At 51.5% G+C, this 23,183-nt stretch overlaps 1 protein-coding gene across 2 annotated transcripts in view; it reads right to left on the bottom strand.

Moving 5' to 3' along the window:
• Positions 1 to 23,183, bottom strand: part of SLIT1 (slit guidance ligand 1) — a 171,361-nt gene that overhangs the window by 29,440 nt on the left and 118,738 nt on the right. For both annotated transcript variants that reach the window (XM_077878162.1, XM_077878161.1), the window contains exons 11-23: positions 23,000 to 23,071; positions 20,566 to 20,637; positions 19,696 to 19,839; positions 14,116 to 14,279; positions 13,379 to 13,402; positions 13,097 to 13,241; positions 12,764 to 12,838; positions 12,436 to 12,579; positions 9,885 to 10,028; positions 9,433 to 9,599; positions 6,485 to 6,617; positions 3,755 to 3,823; positions 923 to 994 (exon numbers count right to left, since the gene is read on the bottom strand). In XM_077878162.1, the coding sequence (XP_077734288.1) occupies positions 923 to 994; positions 3,755 to 3,823; positions 6,485 to 6,617; positions 9,433 to 9,599; positions 9,885 to 10,028; positions 12,436 to 12,579; positions 12,764 to 12,838; positions 13,097 to 13,241; positions 13,379 to 13,402; positions 14,116 to 14,279; positions 19,696 to 19,839; positions 20,566 to 20,637; positions 23,000 to 23,071 (1,425 nt within the window). The remainder of the gene's footprint in view (positions 1 to 922; positions 995 to 3,754; positions 3,824 to 6,484; positions 6,618 to 9,432; positions 9,600 to 9,884; positions 10,029 to 12,435; positions 12,580 to 12,763; positions 12,839 to 13,096; positions 13,242 to 13,378; positions 13,403 to 14,115; positions 14,280 to 19,695; positions 19,840 to 20,565; positions 20,638 to 22,999; positions 23,072 to 23,183) is intronic.

Raw genomic sequence — 23,183 nt, 5'->3', positions numbered from 1 at the left:
AAGGTGAGTGAGATACCTGCCTTAAGCCACAGGCCAGTACAAGGGATGCCTGCTATACTTTCCAACCAACTTCTTGGAATGTAATTAAAGCAATTTTTAAAATAGCTCAGACTGGGGGCACGTGGGTAGCTCAGTGGTTGAGCATCTGCCTTCGGCTCGGGTTGTGATCCCGAGTCCTGGGATCGAGTCCCACATCCGGCTCCCTGCAGGTAGCCTATTTCTCCCTCTGCCTATGTCTCTGCCTGTGTTTCTTGTGAATAAATAAATAAAATCTTAAAAAAAAATAGAATAGCTCAGACTATAAGCTCAAAAATGTTCAGAGGGCCACTGTTTACAACGGTCCAACAATAAACTGGATAAGGAAAGTATGGCATAGTCCTGCAAAGGAATACTAGACAGCTCCACACAGGAGTGCATCTCAGGAACATAATGGTAAATAAAAGAAGCCAGAGACAAAAAAAATACGCTGTATGATTCAATTTATATAAGGTTCAAAAATGGGCAAAATGAAACTTCACTGCATAGAAGTGCATCATATATATATGGCAGCACTATAAAGAGAATCAAAGAAACTGATCACCATAACGGTCAGGGTAGGCACTGCCTGGAGATGGGAGAGAGGGGGAATGATCGGGAAGGGATGGGGGACTTTTGGGGTGCTATATTCTGGTTTTTGCCTTAGGTATTTACGCATGTGCTAGCATCATGACTATTTGTTATATGATATGATACATATATTTTTTTTTGCATTTTTCTGTATGAATGCATGTTCACAATAAAAAATTCAGGTTTTTTCTTTTCGACTGGCAGGCCCTGGCATACTCCCTGGTGGTGATACCGCGAGTGACCCACAGGGCTTGGGGAGGTCTCCGTGGCCAGAGCGCGCGTGCCCTCCCTCTACCTCCCCACCCCCGGGACTCACAGAGTGGTCAGCTGGCTCATGTTGGTGAAGGAGGAATTGCTTAAGGAGCTGATCTTGTTGTTACTCAAGTCCCTGGAAGAGACAAAAGCATCCTTGCTGAGAGGGAAAGAACGTAACCCCAGTAACCCCTGTAACCCCCAGCTCTCTGCAAGGGGCTCCTCCCCTCCCCTGCTGCCCTCCCTCAGGTGGCAGCTGTGGGGGGGGCAGCAGGGAGGGAGGGGCCCTCCGCCTGCTCCCCGAGCTCCACCTGCATCCCAAGGCTGCCTGTCTCCACCACCACCCCCCCTGCCGCCCCAGCCCAGGCAGAGAGGGCCTGGCTTCTGCCCACTTGCACAATGGGAATGCTCCCACCAGGGAGAGGGGCTGCCTCCAGACTTCCAGACCCAGCGGCTCCTCTGTGCTTCCTCTCCCTCTGGCACGTTCCACAGGCTCCTTCCCTAGCCCTCCTACAACCCAAGGGGCGAGGAGATGGTGGCCACCTTCTTTCAAACTAGGCGCAAGGTCTCAGAGAGATGAAGTAACCCACCCAAGGTCACAACTGATACCCCTCTTCTCAAATCTCTTGCCTCTCTGTCTTTCCTTCCTCAGGTCCCTGATTGGCACCCACACCCACACTCCTTGGCTGTGCCTCTCAGTCCCTTGGCGAAGCTTCTTTTCCAGCCAACCCCACCTCACTGACCCTCTTGCTTCAGTCCACTCTGGGCGCCTCGGGGACGCTCCTGGCTCTCCTCCCCATGGCAGGCGACAGTGCCCTCCCTGTGGGCCCAGCAGCCCGCGCCTATGACTCCCCTCCAGGGACACTCCAGCTCCAACTCCAGTCCACGTCCTGTGCTCCCTGCCCCCACCCCCACAGCCCTGACAGCCCAGAGACTCGCCCCTCTCTCAGCCTCCTCCTCCCCCCTTTCTGCTCGCTCAAGCCGCCTCTCTCCCAGCTTCTGGCTCAGGCTCAACCTCATCTCTCACCTACAGCTTTGCCCCCCTTCGATCCATCTTCCACGCGGGTGGGCACCACTGTAATCTTTCTAAGACACAAATTGGACTGTGTCACTTCCCTGCCAAATCCCACAGTGGTTTCCGTGTGCCTAAAATATTAACCCAGCCACCTGCTGGGGGAGGGGGGAGGGGGGTGCTCCAAGTCCCCGCCTCTCCTTCACTGCCTCCTCCATGCCCGCTGAGGATTTGCTGCTCTTCCTAAAACCCTCTCACCCCTGTTCCCCCTGCCCACTGGGGAGCTCTGCCTCTGCCCCAGCCTCCCACACTGGGCTCATCACCCCTAATGTGCATTTACCCCTGTTGGAACACTCATCACTTCCATGACTGTATGTGCCCCAAGTCTCTCTCCGGAATGCCCCTCCGACCACCACCTTCGCGGGGAGGGCCCTGACTTAGGGGCCCTCATATCCCCTTGCTTCATACAGCTCTTCACTCAGGAAATATTCGTAACATGAAACCATATGGGGCGCCTGGGTGGCTCAGTCAGTCAAGTGTCTGCCTTCGGCTCAGGTCATGATCCCAGGGTCATCCGACTGAGCCCTATGTCGGGCTTCCTGCTGAGCAGGGAGTCTGCTTCTCCCTCTGCCTCTCCCCCCACTCATGTTTGCCTTCCCCTCTGAAATAAATAAATAAAATCTTTAAAAAAAAAGAAAGAAACCATATGCCTTGCCTTTATCTTCTCTTTGTAAACATTCCTCTAACTAATCTCATTCAATCTGGTCCACTGTTCTTAGGACACACTGAGGTTCTTCACTGAGCACTCAGCACACTGGGTGTGTAATGGCAAGGACGGGCCCCACACCCTCCTTGCCTCCCAAAGGTATCCAAGCCACCAGTGCAGCTGCCCCAAATTAGACCAGCTGTCTATGTCTTCACTACCCTGTCACCGGCCTCCAAATCCCTGCCCTCCCTACCCCCTACCATGGGAACAATCAAAATACATCTGCTAGGTATTTAGGATCAGAGCTTCAAGATCCTGTAATCCAGTGTCACTCAGAGAAGCCAGTCCCTGAACTGATGTCCTACAACCAGGAGTTTATGCCAAAGTGCAGTCACCTATGACACTAAACACACAACTTAGTTTAGCTAACATTATTTTCGTGATTACACTTTCTCAGTGAAAGAAGCAAGACATTGATTTACATTCTGGCGCAAGTTTCTTATCTAATTGAGGACCCATTACAAACAGTTCTCTAGTGGCCACTGGTCCACAGACCACACCTGAAGAGCACCGCTGCAGGCCAAACTAAGATGGAATGTTATCTGGACTTCTTTTAGGGAGAAACTGGCCAACGAACAGACCAAGACAAGTGAGGTGAGGTGTTAATTAGGCTGGGTTAGGAGGAACTAAGGTTATTTGGAGGCTTATTTCATATACGTTCATGGAGTGGAAAGGGTCAATGGTGGAAATAACAGAAAAAGATGTTAACCTAAAGAGAAACTTAGTTACAGACGTGTCTTTGTAGCTGCCAAATTTCATGTTTGCTTTGGGAGCCAAGGTTGGACTGAGAGGTTTTCCAACAGCCTCTACTTCTGCTCTGGCTCCTTCCTTTGCCTGGATGACCCTCATTAATGATCATTGTCAGCCCAGAGGTAGGCTTGGGGTGCTGTGCTGGGCAGAAGCCGACAGGGTCCAACCCAAGGGAGCCTGGAACATGCCATCCCAAGCATGACCACTAGGTGGCAACACAGCTCTATGCACAGAAGTTCCAGGAGGGAAGGGGCAAAATTAAAAACCCATAGGCCAGAAGTGGAGTGGTAGGGAATTCCAGGAAATCTGGAGCCTGATGGTTGGATACCAGTGCCACCCTGGGGTCCTCAAGAGGCCCGCATACTCACACAAGCTGCAGGTACTTGAAGGTGGACAGCTGTCCCGGAACCAGTGTGAACTGGTTCCCGTCCAAGTAGCTACAGGAGAGAACACAATAGTTAGTGCATAGGCGGCGGCAGCAGCGCTGGAGAAGCCTCCCCTACAGCCTGGGCCTTCCTGGCTCGGCTCCTCTCCTCTCCTCTCCTCTCCTCTCCTCTCCTCTCCTCTCCTCTCCTCTCCTCTTCTCCACGCAGACCACACAATTAGCCCAGAATCACTGACCAGAGGAGAAAATATGCAACCTTGTAAGCATTTGGGTAGGTGCCAGCCTAAGAACTTGGTAGAAGCCCTGAGACACAAAGGCTGCCTTGGCTTCCTTCCTGCCCCCTGCCTCACCCGCTCAGCCTCCTCCCTGTTGTCGGGCATGACCCTGGCTCAGTCCTGGGCTCCTCACCCTCCCCTCTCTGCCTTGAGGTTATCCTGGCCAGGCAGGTGTGATCTGCATGTTAGTCCCTCCCAGGCCCACCTGTCAGGCCTGTGCCAGCTAGCAGGGCCCCCCTCCACCTGCTGGCAAGGTGCATGAAGCTGGTCTCCCCATGGAAGCCCCAGATTCAAACAGGCCCAAACAACACGGAGCTCGGTGCTTTTACACCCAAAGTGGCTTCCCCCCTGACTACATCAGCATCACACTCACACCCGAGCCACCCAGGCGCAGGACCCTAATGATGACTCTGCCCTCTCCACAGCACCGCTGATTCTCCTGCCTACTGGTTGCTGCTCATTCGCTGTGTTCCAGTCTCACATCTCCCCCGAATGCACACCGTCACCCAGGCCTGGGCTCCTGTAGCCGCCTCCATCTGTCTCCCCACCTTGGCCTCTCTCCTGGGACCCACTATATACACTGCCACCCAAGTTGTCCTCAAGCCAAGCCCATCAGAAATCCTCCTAATGCTCCCTAAGGTTCCGCATGTCTGCAGGGCAGTGCTTGGGATTCAAGATGCTGTGAAGATCCCCTACGCCCCCCCATGCCATCCTTGCTAAGCAGTGACCCAAGGACCAGAAGCTGAAGCCCCGGATGGGTGCCCTGCCTGGGACCCCCACCAACTATAGCCCTTAGGATAGCTCGCCCCCACCCTCCAAAGATCCAGAGAACAGCAAAATCAGGGCTATATTACTCACCCTGACCCATCACTGTGTCATACAAAGTGACTTCCCACCCATCTCACGTGACCCTCTCAACGGCTCTGACCAATACACCCAGTGGCCCCATTTTACAGCTGGGAAAATGAAGACTTAGAGTAGTGATCTTCCCAGCCTCTGAACTTCAGCAACCTCGGTCAAAGACAGCAGGCTGTCCCACCTGTCATTATGTTCAGGGTGGCTATGAGGCACCAAGGAGAAAACATCAAAAACTAGGCAAGGGAAGGGTGGGCAGGTCACAGGACAAGGAGTGCAGTGGCTGATGCGCTTGTGAGGAAATAGCCTGCCTCTGGTAATGAAAGACACACAAACAAAAACCTCATGCACTCCCCACAGGGAAAGGAACCCCCAGCTATGGAGGCCTAGAGGGATCAATCCCAGGGGATATGAGGAGTAAGGGACTGACCACAGCCTCTTATTCGGAGGTGTCTGCTGAAGAAGCCCAGCTCTCTGTCTCTGTCATACACACTGACATCCACACCCCCACATAAGCTCAGATCCCACATCCGAATCAACAAAGATTTTAGCACCATGATGTCCAGTATTGCTGGGGCTGGGTGGGGAGGGATGGTGGGGGGGAAGGCCACTTCCACACCTGGCCAGTAGGGGTGCAAAGGCAATGACTTTTCTTTTCTTTCTTTTTTTAAGATTTATTTATTCATTCATGAGAGACACGGGGGGGGGGGGGGGGCAAAGACACAGGGAGAAGCAGGCTCCATGCAGGAAGCCTGACGCGGGACATGATCCCAGGACTCCAGGATCAGGCCCTGGGCTGAAGGAGGCGCTAAACTGCTGAGCCACCCGGGCTGCCCGGCAATGACTTTTCTGGAAGGCCATCATGCCAAAGGCAGCAAGAGTCCTAACAATGCACTGCTCTTTGACCAACAGCTTCACTGAAGGGATCTTCACCTCAGCACTATTTATAATAATAACACAATTTAGTAAAAAATAGGAAAACAATTATACTACCAACAGGGATTTGTTATATAGACCACAGTAGATTCATATGGTGGAATAGTATGCGGCCAGCAAAATAAACTTCTGTGAGAGTTTTCATGACAGAAGGGGATGCTCATGAGATGATGTGAAGTGAAATTCATAACGTTACTTCTTAGTTTAAAAGCAGACATTAGCAGGGTGCCTGGGTGGTTCAGTTGGTTAAGCATCTGCCTTTTGCTGAGGTCATGATCCCAGGGTCCTCGGATCTAGCCCCACATGGGGCTCCCTGCTCAACAGGGGGTTTGCTTCTCCCTCTCCCTCTGCCTCTCCCCCAGCTCATGCCTTCTCTCACTCTCACTCTCTATTCTGTCTCTCAAATAAATAAAATATTTTTTAAAATGTAAAAAAAAAAAAAAAAAAAAGCAGGCATTAGCTTAAAGTGAGGAAGCACTCGCTGTGGGTGACTGTGCCATCCAATGACTGCACAGTGAGGGTCAAACAGAAGCTCAACACCTTCTTGGAACCAGCATCTCCTGCAACGCCCTAACTCCAAGCCCTAGTCAGCTACTATCTGTTTCCAGTTACCGTGTCCTCCTGACGCCAGGCCTGAGGCTACTCACAGTTCTGTGACATTCTTGGGGATGCCCTTGGGCAGGACGTGGAGGTGCTTGTTGCTGCATCGGACCACGGTGTCCAGGCAGGCACATTCCTGGGGGCACTGTGGGCGGGGCAGGCAGCTCCCCTCTTCCTGGCCTGGAGAGGAAGGCATGAAGCCACATCAGTGAGGGGCAGGCCTTCTTAGGGCCTCTCGCAGCCATGGTGCCTCAGAAGACTTTCTCTGATACCATCCCAGGCACCAGTAAGTCTCCTGGCTTCACCCCTTCCCCACCAGGAACAAAGCCCCTTGGACCTGTTTTGAGGTTAAGATGGGTCTTAAGTCAATCTCTTCTGCCTCAGATCCAAGGTGGGCCTAGGCACAGCACAGGAAGAGGATGGCAACCATATCATTTCTTGAGCACCTACTGTGTACCAGACACTATATCGAACATCATCTAACAATGCAGTAAGAGAGGGGGCACTGGCACCCCTAGAATGCAAGCACCAAAAGAACAGAGACTTGTTTCTTCTTCTTTGCTTGCAGAAGGAGCCCAGCACATAGAGCAGAGCCTGGCACACAGTAGCCCTCAAAATAGATCAGTTGAATGAATAAATGAATGAATTTATGCTTTACTGAGATCTGGAGAGGTTATATAACTTGCTCAGCTCAGAAGGCTGGTCCGAGGCAACAGAGGGCCTCTACCCACATGAAGCTGACACAGAATCTGACCTCCTATCACACCTCCTTCATTTATTCATTCATTTATTCAGTAAATAGTGCTGAGAGGTCTCAGTCTGCCTTCCTTTCTTCTGACTAGGTGTAGGAGGAACAATAAGGATCCCATGGTAGGAATTGCTGAGGGCCCTAGGAAGCAGGTGACAATAACTGTCGGTTATGGAGGGTGGTTGTAGGCAGGCACTGTGTGATAGGGCTGAACTTCCTGAACCCTCAAAACGTCTCTCTGGCAGGTGTGCTCTCAGCACACTGATGGGGACACTGAGGGCAGAGTGGTTAAGTGATGTGCCCAAGGTACCCCATCCTGGAAGAGGTGGCACGGGACTGGAATCCAAGCCAGCTGGCACCGGAGCCTGCCCTCTCCACCACTGGTCCCAGTGCCTCCTGGCAGCAATGTCTCAAAAGTGTCCACATCCCTTCATCTCAAGGAAGTTATATGCAAGGGGGAAAGTTGAAGAGAGCTGACTACCAGGATGTTCCTGGCAGCGTGGGGCATAATAGCAGAACTTTGGAAGTGTCTGAACACCATGCAGCCAGGCTGGTTCAGTCAATCATGACACTCTCCAGACAATGTCTATCATGTCAAAAATGTCTGCACAGGCGGTACTACAAGATCCTATGTGTGTCACACGTGTGCACACAAACACACACAAAGCTCGGGAAGGTCACACAGTGGAATATTAACAGGAGTTATTCAGGGCTGGGGAGCAGGAGCAAGGGACACACTCGCGATCTTTTTACTCTGTTGGATTGTCTCTTGTTGCTGTTTTTTTGGAGAAATGATAATGCCTCACTTTGTAATTAGAAAAATAAAAAGAAACTGTTTCTTGAGGAAAAAAATAGTGTTTTCAAGGGATACTTAATAACATAAGAAAATGCCCCAAATATACAGTCAGGTGTAAAAAGAAACAGAATTTTTGGGTGGAGGATGGGTAAAATAGGCAATGGGGATTAAGGAGGGCACTTATCGTGATGGGCACTGGGTGATGTATCAAACACCAAACACCTGGAACTAAAATAATGCTGTATGTGAAGTATACTGGAATTTAAAATTTAATTAAATATTTAAAGCTGAGTGAAGTAAGTCAGTTGGAGAAGGACAAACATTATATGTTCTCATTCATTTGGAGAATATAAATAATAGTGAAAGGGAATACAAGGGAAGGGAGAAGAACTGTGTGTGAAATATCAGAAAGGGAGACAGAACATAAAGACTCCTAACTCTGGGAAATGAACTAGGGGTGGTGGAAGGGGAGGAGGGCGGGGGGTGGGGGTGAATGGGTGACGGGCACTGGGGGTTATTCTGTATGTTGGTAAATTGAACACCAATAAAAAGTAAATTAAAAAAATAAATAAAAAAGAAAAAAAGAAAAATAAATAAATATTTAAAAAAACAGAATTTTTTAAAAGGCCAGCAAGTTATTATATAAAACTATATAAAAATATTTATGAGAGTAGTATGGAATTTTTAAAAAATAAGACATAAAATTGCTTTAGAAAAATCCATTGATTTTGTTTAGAAAAATACCCTGGCCATCTCTCTTGGTGTGAAAGTTGAAGCTCCTCACCCAGTACCACCCTGGCCTGGATGGGCCAGTCTGGGAGCGGAGGTGCTGCCTGGAAGCGGGCTGGAGCAGGCGGGCCAGGCGGGCTGGATGCCCACGGCAGGGGCAGGGCCCAAGAACAAGGACGGCCGGGCTGAACCGCAGCCTGCTCTGTCACGCTGGGTGAATCTGCCCCCAACGGCTGCTCGGTGTGCAGGGAGCTCCGTGGGTGAATCAAGGGATGGCTGCATCCCACTCGTGTAGGGAAAGGAGGGGGCAGCCAGAGAGAGACTGCAGGTCTGGAGGACTCAGGACAGGGGCATGAGAAGCAACCAGGTTTCCCACACGCGGGCCCGGGAAGGCCGCGCTGCCCCTCACGGACAGTGTTACAGGGTTGACCTATAAGCCCGGAGCACTGAGGCACAGCCAGGAGGCAGATCCCTGCATTACACATACCTACAGACAGAGCAGACACTAGGAAGTTAACTGTGCTTTTCTCTAAGTGACAGAGTAGTAGGTAACATTTATTTCCTTCTTGTATCCATACTTTCCCACTTTTTAAACAGTAAGCATGTTATTGCTCTTCAAGTCACACAAAGCTGCTGCCAGGCAGGAGTAGGTACGAGGCCAAGAGTGGGTCTCGGCCCTGGCCCGGGGCCTCCCCTCCTGCCCAGGGCCCCACACGACTTACCTTCCTCGCACCTGAAGTCAGGGAAGGCCACGTCCTGCAGGGGGATCTGCCTCAAGAAATCTGGGTTCTGGCACCGTGGGTTCCCTGTCACGATCTTCCTCCTCCGCAGCCAGTCGCCAAGCCAGGCCAGCTGGCAGTTGCAGTTGAAAGGGTTGGCCAGGAGGTTTCTGCAAGAGGCGGCTGTGTAACCACCCACATACCCTGCCAGCCTCGGTTTCCCTGCAAATCCCCTTCGGGCTGCCACATACTGGCCACGCGGCCACCCAGCACTCTTTACCCGATGACCAGCAGTGATGAAGACGTGCCATTCTGACGCAGTGGGAACCCAGAGACCACTCACCCCAGTGAGTCAGAGTAACTACCCTTGGGGGGTCGGGGTGCCGCCGGGGTTCAGACACTGGTGCCGGAGCCCCAGGTCTGCCCACTCACTCGCCCCCCAGGCCCGGACTTACAGCGTGGACAGGGCCTGCAGGGTGTCGAAGGCCCCGGGGGAGATGGTGGCGATCTGGTTGTCATAGAGCGAGAGGAGGCGGACGTTGCGCAGGCCTGTGAAGCTGTCGTTGTGGATGCAGCTAATACGGTTGTTCCTCAGCATCCTGGGGGGGCGGGAGTGGGGCAGCTGTGCTGTGCCCTGTGGCCACCTACCTGCCTGGGCTTTGCCCACCACGACTCCCCCCTCCACATTCTCCTCTCCAGGCAAGGAATAGAGGTTGAGAACCACAGCACCAGGACTCCCCGCACCCATGCTCCCCTTGAGAGCCCCTCTCCTAGACACTCTCCTGCTGTCCCTCCTGCCTGCAGAGTGCCCACCTTTATTCCCTGGGTGCCCATGGCACCCTCCAGCCATGCTCCATATCAACCCCTGGAGACACTTGCTTAAAACCTACACCCAGTCATGTTCCTGTCCAACCTGAAGCCCTAGGGGCCCCCAAACTACCTGCAGAATAATGTTTACACACTTTACTGTGACCTGCAGGAATCTGTCTAACGGAGCCCCAGACCAGCATCTTCCCACCTCCCTAGAGAGCCACATACCCTTGCCTCTTCTGTCTGCGGGCATGCTGCAAGGGCCTGCATCACCAGGCCTTCCCTGGCTACAGTTTCCTTCTAGAATGACCCCTTTCCTCATTTATATCTGAGAAAGTCTCTGTTCACCCTCAAAACCCTGGCTCAAATCCTCTCCCCAACTAAAACCAAGCTGGACACAGAATAGGCAATTCACAAAAGAAATTAAAATGGCTTATGAACACTGATAAAAAAAAAAATGTCTAAACTTACTAGTAATCAAGGACAGGTTAAAAAAAAAAAAAGAAAGGACATGAAAGCATATTGAATCTTTGCCTGACAAATTGCAAAATAACTAAAAATATAATGTATGAATGGGCATTTAGGCCAGCAGGAGAGTGACCTGCAGCCTCCCTGGCAGTGAGAGGCATGGAAGACCCTAAAATGGCTTCAGGCTTTCATCCAGTCAGGCTTCTTTTAGGAATTTGTCAAAAGGGAATAATCCTGGATGGGCACAGAATTTCATGATAAAGATATTAACCACGACATCACTTACCACAACAATTAAAATAGCCTAAATTTCCAATGATTAGGTAATACGGAGTCCTTCAAAATGATGTTGTAGAAGAAATTTTTTTAATTTTATAATAAATTTATTTTTTTTATTGGTGTTCAATTTACCAACATATAGAATAACACCCAGTGCTCATCCCGTCAAGTGCCCCCCTCAGTGCCCATCACCCATTCACCCCCACCCCCCGCCCTCCTCCCCTTCCACCACCCCTAGTTCGTTTCCCAGAGTTAGGAGTCTTCATGTTCTGTCTCCCTTTCTATATTTCCCACACATTTCTTCTCCCTTGTAGAAGAAATTTTAATGATATGTAAAGGTGCTCATGTTGCATTTAAGGGCAAAGCAGGTCACTAAATAAAATGGATTATAGGATTCTGTTCAGAAATACCTACATGTAAGCATCCGTGTGTCTGGGTGCACATGTGCATGAGTATGCATGTGGATGCACAAGACTGGAAAGTGCTGATATCAACAATGAACAGCGGTCATTTGTGTGTGGTGGCAGAGTTATGGCATTTCTTCTCCCATGCCTGTGCTGTCACTCGTGTGTGCTTGCTGGCCCTGCCGCAGCATCTGCCCTGTCCCTCTCCTCTGGCCCCCTCCAAGCCTTCCTCAGAGGGAACCCAAGTGCCTGGCTGAAGAGCCCACCTGGCAAGTATATAGAATGAGGCAGCCCTACATGAACAGCCCAGGAAAACAGCCACACTAGATTCACATGTGCAAAACGCAACTGGCAAAACACAGCACAAAGACAATCTCCTTTTTGTAAAACAAACAAACAAAACACAAAAACCCACAGGGAACCCCTTCATATTCATTTCCTTTACACAAATCCCATGATATGTGCTCAGAAAACAGATCCAGAGCCCTACAGCAGGGCTGGGACTTAAACCCAGCCAGGTGGCATCTGGAGCTGTGCTGCCGCACATGGTAGCCGTTAGCCATGCGTAGCTGTTTAGATTCAAATTAATTCAAATGAAATGAAATTCAAAATTTTGTGCCTCAGTAGCGCTGGCCACATGTCAAGAACTCCATAGGCACGTGTGGCTACTGACTAGACAGTGCAGACGTGGGACACTTCTGTCCTTTAGGAAGTCCAACTGGACAGCACTGCTACTGTCCCCTCTCCAGGTCTGCGTGTCACCTGAAGAGCTAGCGCTGCCTGGGTGGGGAGAGGGGGCTCCCTGCAGCAGCCGCGGAGGTCAGATGACCGGTGAGCTCTGGCTGGGCTCCGGGCCACGGGATCCTAGAATCCCAGAGACAACGGGCGTCCCTGCTCCCCAGTCTGCACCGGCTGAGTCACCTCGGCAATATCCCTGCCTGGGGGCCATCCAGCCCTCCTGCCTGCAGCCCTGCGGGCCACTCCGGAACTAAACATACGTGGGTGCTCCTGCAGCCTGATCACCGGGCACGGCCCGCACACTCACAGGGTCCTCAAGCCGTCCAGGCCCCGGAACATGCCGCTCCGGATGGACTCCAGCTGGTTGGCCGTCAGGTGCAGCTCGCTCACAGAGGCGGCGCCCTCGAAGGCCCCATCTTCGATTTCCGACACCTTGTTGTTGCTCAGATTGCTGGATGGGGGGCGGCAGAAGAATTATAGAGCTGAGGAGCCTCCCTCACTTTCCTGCCCCCTGCCCCCTGCCCCCCTGCACGGGAGCCCTGCCTCCCCCTGGGAGCTCCCCCACACCCAGTATCTTCCTTCTTCCTCCCCAGCTACAGTCCTGACTACAACCTCCCCGCCAATGGGTAACTCACATCTTCTTCAGATGAGTGAGTTTTTTAAATATCCCAGTGGCCTCCAGGATGGAAATCTCATTGTTGTTTAATCGTCTGTAAGAGGCAATGAAGAGCATTTACACATTCATAAATGACAGATGTTAGAGTATCTTCCAAATTGAGAATATTTGGGACTCAAAGGGGCTCCCAGAATAATTTATCTGGCAAGGCAAACTGATCCTATTTCAAAGGAAGGTTGGGGTCTCCAGTGGTCCCAAACAGAGCTGGACCAGAAGGAAACCCAGAGTGGATCTGGGAGGGCTGGTGGGGCTGGGGGCGAGTGAGGGACACGGAGGGGCTGGGGGCCCTCACAGCTCAGCCGTGGACTGGGGGATGCGCTCTGGGATCTTGGTGAGCTTCAGGCTGGAGCACTCGGCCAGGCTGGCCTCACAGCGGCACTTGTGGGGACAGACTGCGTCGCTGTTGCACTCGCTGTTCAGCTGGTAGTCCTCTGTGCCTGCATTGACAGGGCAGGGGCGGGAGGCTGAGGGGCCCAGGGCAGGGCCTCCCCGGCTCCCCTCAGCCTGCTGCCCCTGCCCACCCACTGCCACCGCCCAACCCAGGCTGCCCTCAGTCCACCCCCTGCTCTCCTACCTGGAATGAAGTACTGCTCTTTGGCTGGGAAGAGAAGCAGAAACACCATGAAGCTAGAATCCTCTAGGACTTGCAGGAAGAGCCCAGGCCCCAACCCCACTGCGCAGATGAAGGCATCCCAGAAACAATACTGGGGCCCCAAATTTGGGCCCCAGAGCCCACCTGCCCAGCCCCCAGGTGGAGAAGGCCTGCTATGGAGATGTTCCTTGGCCAGGCTGATGCTGGGGGCAGGAGCACCCCCAATTGAACCTCTCAGGGAGCACCAAAAACATGTGTAATGGCCCAAGATGGAGATGGAGCAGAGAGGCATCAGGTCCCTGACCCGGATCCAGGCTCAGAAGCTGACTCACACTGTTCCCAGCCAGTTTCTGCTGCCTGGGAGCCTGGAGGAGGCAGCTTTCTCACTGAGGAGAGTTCCCAGGCTTCTCGAGTCTGAAAAGCAGTGGCATGAAAGCGCACTGATCTGGCAGTAGAGGAACCCGGGTCCTTGTCTGGGCAGGCCTCCTGCAAGGACCATCAGCCAGCCCTACTCTTCCCTAAGCCTCAGTACAATGAGGGCTGGGGCTGGCCAACCATTCAGATCCAAGTCTACAGTTTGGGAACTACACCCTCTGGTGAGGGTCTAGAGTGGTTTAGGACACGCTGTTGGAGCCATCCAGAAACATCATTGGTCCCTGGGCTGACTGAAGACAGGCAGGCAGGCGGACAGACAGACAGGTGGTCAAGTGTGCAGCTACCTGAGCACCGGAACTTCTTGCTCTTGATCTGCCCGATGCGCTTGTTGGCAAGGCGTCGAGGGCTGGCACAGCGGGCCCCGCTCGTCTCGATGGGGTTGGTGCGCAGGAAGTCCGCCAGCCACTTGAGGTTACAGTCACAGATGAAAGGGTTCTGGGCCAGATGCCTGTCCGGAGGGGGCAGAGTGGGGATCAGAGACAGGGTTGCAAACCTGTGCTGACCTCTGCCTGGATGAGGCCTCGCTGCTCGCTGGTGGCTGGTCTGCCGCCTCGGTACACCTACCGACGGAGAAGTCTTGCCAGCACATCTCAGCAGGGAAGGCTCTCTTCAGGCTCTGGAGCTTCCAGCTGGCCCTGCTCCACTCTCCTTCAAGCCTCACTCTGTCCCCTGTCCATCTACTCACCTGTACCCATACCCTTCACACTGCACCCTGGGACATTTCACAAACATGAGTGGAGGCAAGAGTGAGCTGGAGACCAGCCAGACCACCCCAGCCTTCCATGGGTGAGGGGACAGAATAGGTACTAGGACCCAGGCCTGTCGTGGGCTGGCCTCTCCCTGTGGCCTCGGGCAACAGCAGCTGCTCTCCATAGCCTTTGTCAGGAAGGTGTCTGGGCCAGAGGCGGCAAGGCTGCTCCTGCAGCCGGGCTGAGCGTGTCTCAACGTGCCTGCTGCAGCCCCTCACTTACAGGAATCTCCATTCCCACCCCAGGCCGTGAGGGCTGCCTCCCCCTGCCCATTTTACTCCGTCTTTTGACACAAGGGGAATTCAGAAAACATGGCTGAAAGCTAGTTATTGGGAGACCATTCATATCCTCTTGCCAGGCGGCCCTTGTGACCAGCAGGATAAATGTGGGGAGGGGACAGCTGACAGGTAATGCTGACTGTAGGAACCTCTATAAGCAACCACCCGGGTGGCATTGCCCTTTGTGGGCCCTCCCCACCCCAACAGGCTCAGGCCAGCCGCATCCGAACCACTCCAGCAGCCAGCTTGCCAGCCTGTGTCTTGGTCATCACAGCATCGGACGTGCCCTGCTTTCCAAACTGAGACAGCCGGGAAAGAATTCTCTAGCACCTGTACGTGAAAGTCAATGCTTCTGCGTGGAAGTACAGGAAGACACAGCAAGGACTAGCTCAGAGGACGCGCCACCGATGGCCACTTCATATAATGCCATCAGTTCCGGCCCATCTACTTATTGGCCTCAGCCCAGTGCCCTGACGGGGCTCCAGGGCTGTGCAAGCAGAGGCATGAGCCCTGCCAGGGTCTGCACCCAGCTCAGCTCTGACCTTAGCCACCCTCTCTCCTATTTGTCACCTCCTAGGCTCTGGTTCCTGTTTGGGATACTTAGTTGGAGATTTCTCTGCCCAGATGTCCCTGCCTCCCTGGGCAGCACACTCACTTTCCTGTCTCAGTCCTGGCTCCTGTCAGGATCATTCAATGGGCCAGGCCCCTCCCACCCCTTCTGCATCTGGTTGGACATTTGTCTCCCTTTTTAAACTGTCAATTTGCACAGAGAAGATGTGTTTGCTGACACTCCATGGCAGACAGAGTCCATTGATGGTTGAAAATACATTAGGATTTGGGGCTTGCTCTGGGATCCGCCCAGCCACCCAGCCACATCTGCCTATGTCTCACTGCCTGGCCTCTGCCTGAACTAATTGCTTCCTTTTATCACAATCTTGGTAGAAAATTCTGCTCAAAATCAATTCAAGTATATTATTCAGGCATGTATTTAATGTTCAATGGGTGTGGGATAGGATATATCCTTTTTAAGAACAGGTTATTTGTGTCAATGCCAATTTATTAAAAAAAAAAAAAACGTGAACCGCCACAGAGACAAGTGGCTTAAGTATTTGACACAAATTGGAATTTTTAATAATTGCAAAGAGCAGAGAGCTGAGAAGGGAAATGCTCAGGAAGAAGGAAAAAAATATCTGCTTGGGAAAAATATGTGAAAGGCACACCCAGAAATGAGCTGCATGTGTGGCCATGCCACTCCCTCCATGGACATTTGTGATAGTAGAAGGCAGAAGGGAAGACTGTATTCTCACTGTCCTTCTTGGAATATGCATTAAGAAGTCACAACTAGAAATCTTTGGGGGCAGATGCTCAGCATCATTAGTCAAGTTAAACCCACAATGAGGGGCGCTTGGGTGGCTCAGTGGTTGAGCGTCTGCTTTTGGCTCAGGTCGTGATCCCAGGGTTCTGGGATCAAGTCCCACGGGAAGCCTGGTCGTCTCTCTGCCTATGTCTCTCTCTGTGTCTCTAATAAATAAATTCTTTAAAAAAATAAACCCACAATGAGATGCCACTTCACACCCCCTAGAGTGGCTATAATCAAAAAGACAAGTGATATTAAGTACTGGCAAGGATGTAGAGAAACTGGAACCTTGCTAACACGTGCTGGTAGGAATATAAAATGGGATTTACAACCATTTTGAAAAACTGACAATTTCTTAAAAAGTTAACATAAATTTCCTATGTGACCAGAACGCCCGAGAGAAATGAAAACATTTGTCCACATAAAGCAAATATTCACAGTGGCGTTATTCATAATGATCCCAAAGTGGAAATCCAATGTCCATCAACCAGGAAGGATAAACACAATGTGGTCCATCCATTCAGTGGGAAATTACTTGGTGATAAAAAGGAACCAAGTACTGTCACATACTACAATGTGAATGGACCTCAAAAACATGAAAGAAATCAGTCACAAAAGATGATATACCATGATTATTCCATTTTTTTAAAGAGGGGGTGCAGGGGCACCTGGGTGGCTTAGTGGTTGAGCATCTGCCTTCGGCTCAGATCATGATCCTGGGGTCCTGGGATCCAGTCCCGCATCAGGCTCCCCCAGCAGGGAGCCTGCTTCTCCCACTGCCTATGTCTCTGCCTCTCTCTGTGTGTCTCTCATGAATAAATAAATAAAATCTTAAAAAAAAAATAATAGAGGCACACAAGTGAGCAGGGGTGAGGTTGGGGAGGGGAAGGGCAGAAGGATAGAGTCTCAAGCAGCCTTCACACCCAGTGCAGAGCCTGACACAGGGCTCCACCTCACAACCCAGAGATCACGACTTGAGCTAAAACCAAGAGTCAGATACCTAACCGACTGAACCACAAGGCACCCCATGATTATTCCATTTTTATGAAATGTCCAGTAAAAGCAAACTATAAAGACAGAAATTAGATTAATGGTTACCTGAGGGTCAGCCAGAAATAGGGACTGACTGTAAAATGGACACAAGGGATTTGGGGAAGGTGATGGAAAAGTTCTAAAACTTGATTGTGGTGATAGTTGAACAACTGTAATATACTGAAAATCATTGAGTCGTACACCTAGAAGAGGTAGATTTTATAGTATATAAGTTATACCTCATTAAAGCTGGGTTTATTTTAAGATTTTATTTATTTACTTGACGCAAGGAGCAGGGGGAGCAAGCAGGGGGAGCATCAGAGGGAGAAGCAGGCTTTCTGCTGAGCAGGGAGCCTGACATGGGGCTTGATCCCAGGACTCCAGGATTATGACGTAAGCCAAAGGCACATGCTTAAATAGCTGAGCCACCCATTGAGCCACTGTTAAAGCTGCTTTTGTTGTTGTTGTTGTTTTAAAGCTACTTTTAAAAAACTTTTAAGGGCACCTGGAAGGCTCAGCGCTTAAGTGTCTGCCTTCAGCTCAGCTCATGATCCTGGAGTTCCAGAATCGAGTCCCACGTCAGGCTCCCTGCATGGAGCCTGCTTCTCCCCCTGCCTGTGTCTCTGCCTCTCTCTCTTTCTGTGTCTCTCATGAATAAATAAATAAAATCTTAAAAAAAAAAAAGAGAGAGAGAGAGAGAGAGAGAACTTTTAAAAATCTCTTGGAGCGAGAAAAATTGCCGCAAAATCAGTATCCTAGCCCAGGCACTTGGCTGCAGATCTTGGAGCTATGGACAAATCAAGCAGGATGCGGTGAGTTTCAATCTGCTCAGGCCTGATCCACGACTCCGTCAAGTGGTTTAACTATCCAAACCTATACTGAGAATATCTGATTATTCCTGGATCTGTGCTTCTTTTACTCTTGTTCCAAGCTGTACTCTGGTTGTTAATATATAGTTGTTTATGAAAGTCCAGTTCTTAGGGGTGGTAGAAGGGGAGGAGGGCGGGGGGTGGGAGTGAATGGGTGACGGGCACTGGGGGTTATTCTGTATGTTAGTAAATTGAACACCAATAAAAAATAAATTAAAAAAAAAAAAAGACCTAAAAAAAAAAAAAAAAAGAAAGAAAGTCCAGTTCTGCTTTCCCGCCTTAAGTAATGAGGTCTATTCTTACGGAAAAAGCACAACTGAGGAGAAAGCTAACTAACTTCTTGGTGACAGTGAAGAGATGCCTGAGACCAAATCCCTGCTCTACTAGATGTTGTATGACCATGACCTCCCGCCTCAGTGTTCTCATCAGTGCAGTTGGGATGACAGACTGTACTACCCCCGGCCACTTAAAGTGTTCAGTAAGATAACATACAGAATGAGCCAGGGCCTGGCACTGGGTCAGGGCTCGGTGAACAGCAGTGGCTGCTTGGTTCTCAGTGCCCCACCATTCCTGCCTTGCCTGTGGGAAGACTTCCTGTTTGGACATTCTGCTCCAAGTTTGTCCTCCACTTGTGCCCTGCCAGCAGTGACCAAGACCTTAGGTCTCTGTCTAGTGGGCAGAAGCACTCTCTGAAATCCAGCCAGGTAAATGGACACAAAGACAGGAGCCACCCCCAGGAAGGGCAATCCACTGGATGTGTTCACTCTCCTTCGCCCTGGGAGGGAGACAAGCTCCTCATATGAGACCCTCAGTCCTGACTCCTATCCCCAAGGCTTTCCTGTGTGTGGGACCTGGGAATCTCCTTCATGCCTTTCTCTCGGACTTCCCGCTGGCTGTGTAAGATAATCCACCTTGCCCGTGTCTCCCTATAACTTCTGATTTCACATACTTGGCAAGATTTCCCAGTAGCGCTCCAGCTTCCTCTCCCTGGCTGTAAGTAAATTAATTAGCAGGAGAGGGCTGTAGGTGGGCTCATGGGCTTTAACCACTTTGTCTCCGTGGCTACTGTCCTTGTTGAGCAGGAGTTGTGCCTTTTTGCCTTTTGTTAGACCTGTTTCACACCTATGCGGCCCCCCACCATGCAGATATTATCTGAAGGAGAGCACTGTCCAGCAGATAAACAATGGCCATGAAAAAATTAATAATAAATGCCCCCCAAATAAATATAAATGCCCATTAAGCATGCAAGGAGCATTTACAATGAACTTAGCTCTGTACAAACATCCCCTTTTATCTCATAACAACCGTATGAAGAAAACCATATCCTCATTTTACAAATGAGTGAACTGAGGCCCAGAGAAGCTAATTAACTTGACCAGGATCACACAGCCAATAAGAGGTATAGTTGGGATTTGAACCCAGGACTTTCCAACCCAAAGTCTGTGCTCTTTCCTCTATATGAGGCCACTCCTGGTGGGCCAAAGGCACAGGACAAAACAGCTGCCTGTCCCCGGGGGCTGTCACTTCTCCCTAGGTCCTCCTGCTGGGACTGAGGACAGGAGGGCAAGAGGGCACTCACAGGGTTTGGATAGCCCTCAGGGAGGTGAAGGTGCCCTTGGCAAGGCTCTGGATCTTGTTGTCATACAGGGAGAGAAGTGAGAGGTTCTGCAGATCCTGGAAGGCATCGGGCCGGACACAGTTGATCTTGTTGGCGTTCAAGAGCCTGTGGGCAGACCAGAGCCGGGTGGTGAGGGGAGAGGCATAGAATCGGCCACATCAACACGCCCTGGGCACCTCCCTGGCACCAAGCAGGTATTGTCTTGGGGAGAAGCACACAGAAGCAGGGGAAGGGAGTCCAGCCCTTTGGATGTCCACTCCATACAGGAAGCAAGAACTCCGACTGCCCTCTCTGTGCAGGGGGCCATCTTGCTCCACCTGCACCTTTCCCTTTCAAGGAACTGCTACAGGGGCTCACAGGGCTCTTGGGAAGCAGAGAGCACAGTGGTCAGGCCACCTCCCAAAGGCATTCTGGAATCTCTTCTCCTTTCCAGGAGAAGCTGGGTTTCCAGGCATCTAAGACGGAGCATTTGGGCTCTGTGCTCTTGGATCCTGGGAGAGAACCCCTACCTGAAAGCTCATGCTTCAAGGAGGCTGAGCTGGGTCTGGGTGTCCCCCTATAGGAGACAACTCTGTCCCTTGCCATGCTGACCTCCTTGGGAGCACAGGCCTCTCAGCTCAGGCATCCTGTGATCAGCTCTGAATCTGACCCCCCTCCCTCCCTGGCCTCAACAGAGCCCCAGAGTCCCTCATGGCATCCCCAGCTCTGCCATCATCCTAGGTCCTTGCGTCCTGTACCCGAAGGAGGCTAGCAAGGCTTGTCTGAGAGGCCAGAGGAATATAAGCCCCCTCCCTGGACGCCACCCAAGGACACCTGCAGATGGGTCCTTACAGGAGCTGTAGGGTGTACAAGCCTCCAAACACACCCCGGGGGAGGTCTGTGATCTTGTTCCCATACAGGACCCTGGAGACAAAAGGCAGCAGAAAGAGAGAGTAAGAAGACAGCCAAGCGGGTGGGACATTACTTTGTAAGTAGCAGCCACACAGTGGCACCACCCCTAAACCATTCACAGGCACAGCACAGTGATGTAGGTTTGTTGCAACAAGTGGCCAGCAGGTGGCAGTAAAGTGTGTTGAGGTACTCTATGGGCGAGAGGCAGCCGTGAACCCCACTACTGGAGGAGCAGCCCCCCAATACCCACTCTCTGCCTCATGCACGGAACCCACAGAAGCAGAGGAGCCCTTTGGGGAACCTCATGGGAAATTAACCTGGCCCTGGATGTAAAAGGAGGCTGTTCAAAGAGGAGAAAATCTCATGGGCGAGATAATTAACATATTTTCAGAGAATTACAGGAAAAAAAACCACGAATAACAGACAGCATGCATGGAATGAGCTCTGACATCAAGCAACAGATAACACCAGAAAGAAACAGATCAACGTTTAGCTGTGTGGAGGCCCAGGCGGTAGGCCTAGGCCAGTGGGTTTCTTCACCTTAGTTCTCTGCGTTGACCAAGAATTCCATGTATGATCAGGAAAAAAGCAAAGGTTCCAAAAAGCCATGCAGGCAGGAATGGGATCTGGAGAGGGGACGTAACAATGGGGCTTGGGGACAATATTGCAAGCAGCCCCCAAAAGCCACCTTGGAAACCATTCAGCCTGTGTAAAAACAATCAAGATCCTTTCTGGAGGAAGGCACAGCAGAAGCAAAGGCCTTGCAGTGGATCCAGGTTGGCCCGTGGTGAACTCAGTGTGGCTTAAGTAGAGGAGACAAAAGGAATAATAGCTTGGATTTTACCCAGAGAGCACAAGGAAGCCTCAGAGACAGGATCAGATTTGCATTTGGAAATCTGCAAATTAGGTGAGGAGGGCAGAGTAGAGGGGGCAGGGGCTGAAGCAGGGAGACTAGGTCAGAGTCTGCCAAGGTGGACACTGTCCATGAAGGCTATTAGCATGACATCAGCACAAATGGGAATATGGCGGTTTAGCATCACCTTCAGCCCAGGGCCTGGTCCTGGAGACCCGGGATCCAGTCCCACATCAGACTCCCCGCATGGAGCCTGCTGCTCCTTCTGCCTGTGTCTCTGCCTCATTCTCTCTCTCTCTCTCTCTCCCCCCCACTTCTGTGTGTCTCTCATGAATAAATAAATAAAAATCTAAAAACAAAACAAAACAAAAACAAATGGGAATATGGTGGGAGACGGCTTGGCCACATATCCATGAGTAACAGGAACCCACATGAATGGGTTATTGTCATGTTCCAATTTAGAAAGAGTTTCATTCACTTCTTAGATGAAGAGCCCTGCATTTTGCCAGGCCACCTCCAGAATCTGATGGTAGAGACTCCCCACCAGGCTGCCCGGTACAGCTGTGTAGGTTATACACTGCACAACCTAAGGGATGCCATTCAGGATTGGCCCCTCTCAGTACATCAGACTCCACTCCAAGAGAAGAGGGTGCACACAGAGGCACTGAACTGGCAGCCTCCTACATTGGAGGAGGTTACTCCTACATCCTACATCCTCCTCCGTTGGAACTCCCCAGCGGAGTTCCATCCTATTTCACTTCCCAGGCCCCTAGTCTATGCAAGGCATGCGTCCAGTACTGCCAAGGATAAGCAGAAACACTCACTCCTCAGAGTAACAAATGGCCCCTGCCAAGAGGGGCTTGCCCAACCACAGGGTGCCCTGAGTGTACTCTGTATAGACAAAACGCTTGGGACCTCACAGAGCCCTTGGCGAGGGTTGCAAGCAAGGGCTCTGGGAAAAAGAGAGATGAGGTAACATTTCCAAGATGAACTTTTGATGCTGCATGGCATTTTGTAGATTGATGCACACACCCCACCCCACCCCCACCAATAAACTCTCCAGGGAAGGGAAATGGGGAAAGGCAGAGGAAAACACTTTCTTCCCACCCCACCACAACTTGGGAGCACACCTGGGTGAAAGGCACAAGGTGTAGCAGATGTCACGACTGGAGCTGGGAGTGGCTGTGCTTATGATTGAGCTGGGGAAGGTTCAGGAGCATAGAATGCTGGGCTCCAGTGGGGAGGCGGGGCCAGCATGGAGGCGGGGCCAAGTCAGGGGACAGCCGCAAAGAATGTTGCGAAAACCCCCTTGGTGGCAGAAAGAGCATCAGAGTTGCCAAGGGCAACAGCTCTGCCTGCCTTTTCCAGGCACTCAGCCCTGAATTCCCTCCACCCATTCCCAGTTGCAGAGCATCCACCAGCAAGGAAGGGGGAGCTGGGCACAGCATCCCCCTGCTGAGGGGCCCTGGCACAGGGGCGGGGGGCTCCCTGGACCCTGGCAGACTCAGCACTGCTACTCACAGCGAGTTCAGGGAGCGGAGGCCCTGGAAGGCATCGGGCGCGATTTCTGCAATCTGGTTGTTGCTCAGGTCTCTACAAGGTGAGCAGGAGGGAAGACTGCTGAATCCCCCAGCCGCCACGGAGCCCTGCTTGGACCCTCCTCCCAGATGCCTTGGAAGGGCAAGCATTTCTCTGACATTAGAAA

Source organism: Canis aureus, chromosome 29, assembly GCF_053574225.1.
Source record: "Canis aureus isolate CA01 chromosome 29, VMU_Caureus_v.1.0, whole genome shotgun sequence".
Lineage (NCBI taxonomy): Eukaryota > Metazoa > Chordata > Mammalia > Carnivora > Canidae > Canis > Canis aureus.
Note: the sequence above shows the minus strand (reverse complement) of the source record. Positions and strands in the feature narration are given on the sequence as shown.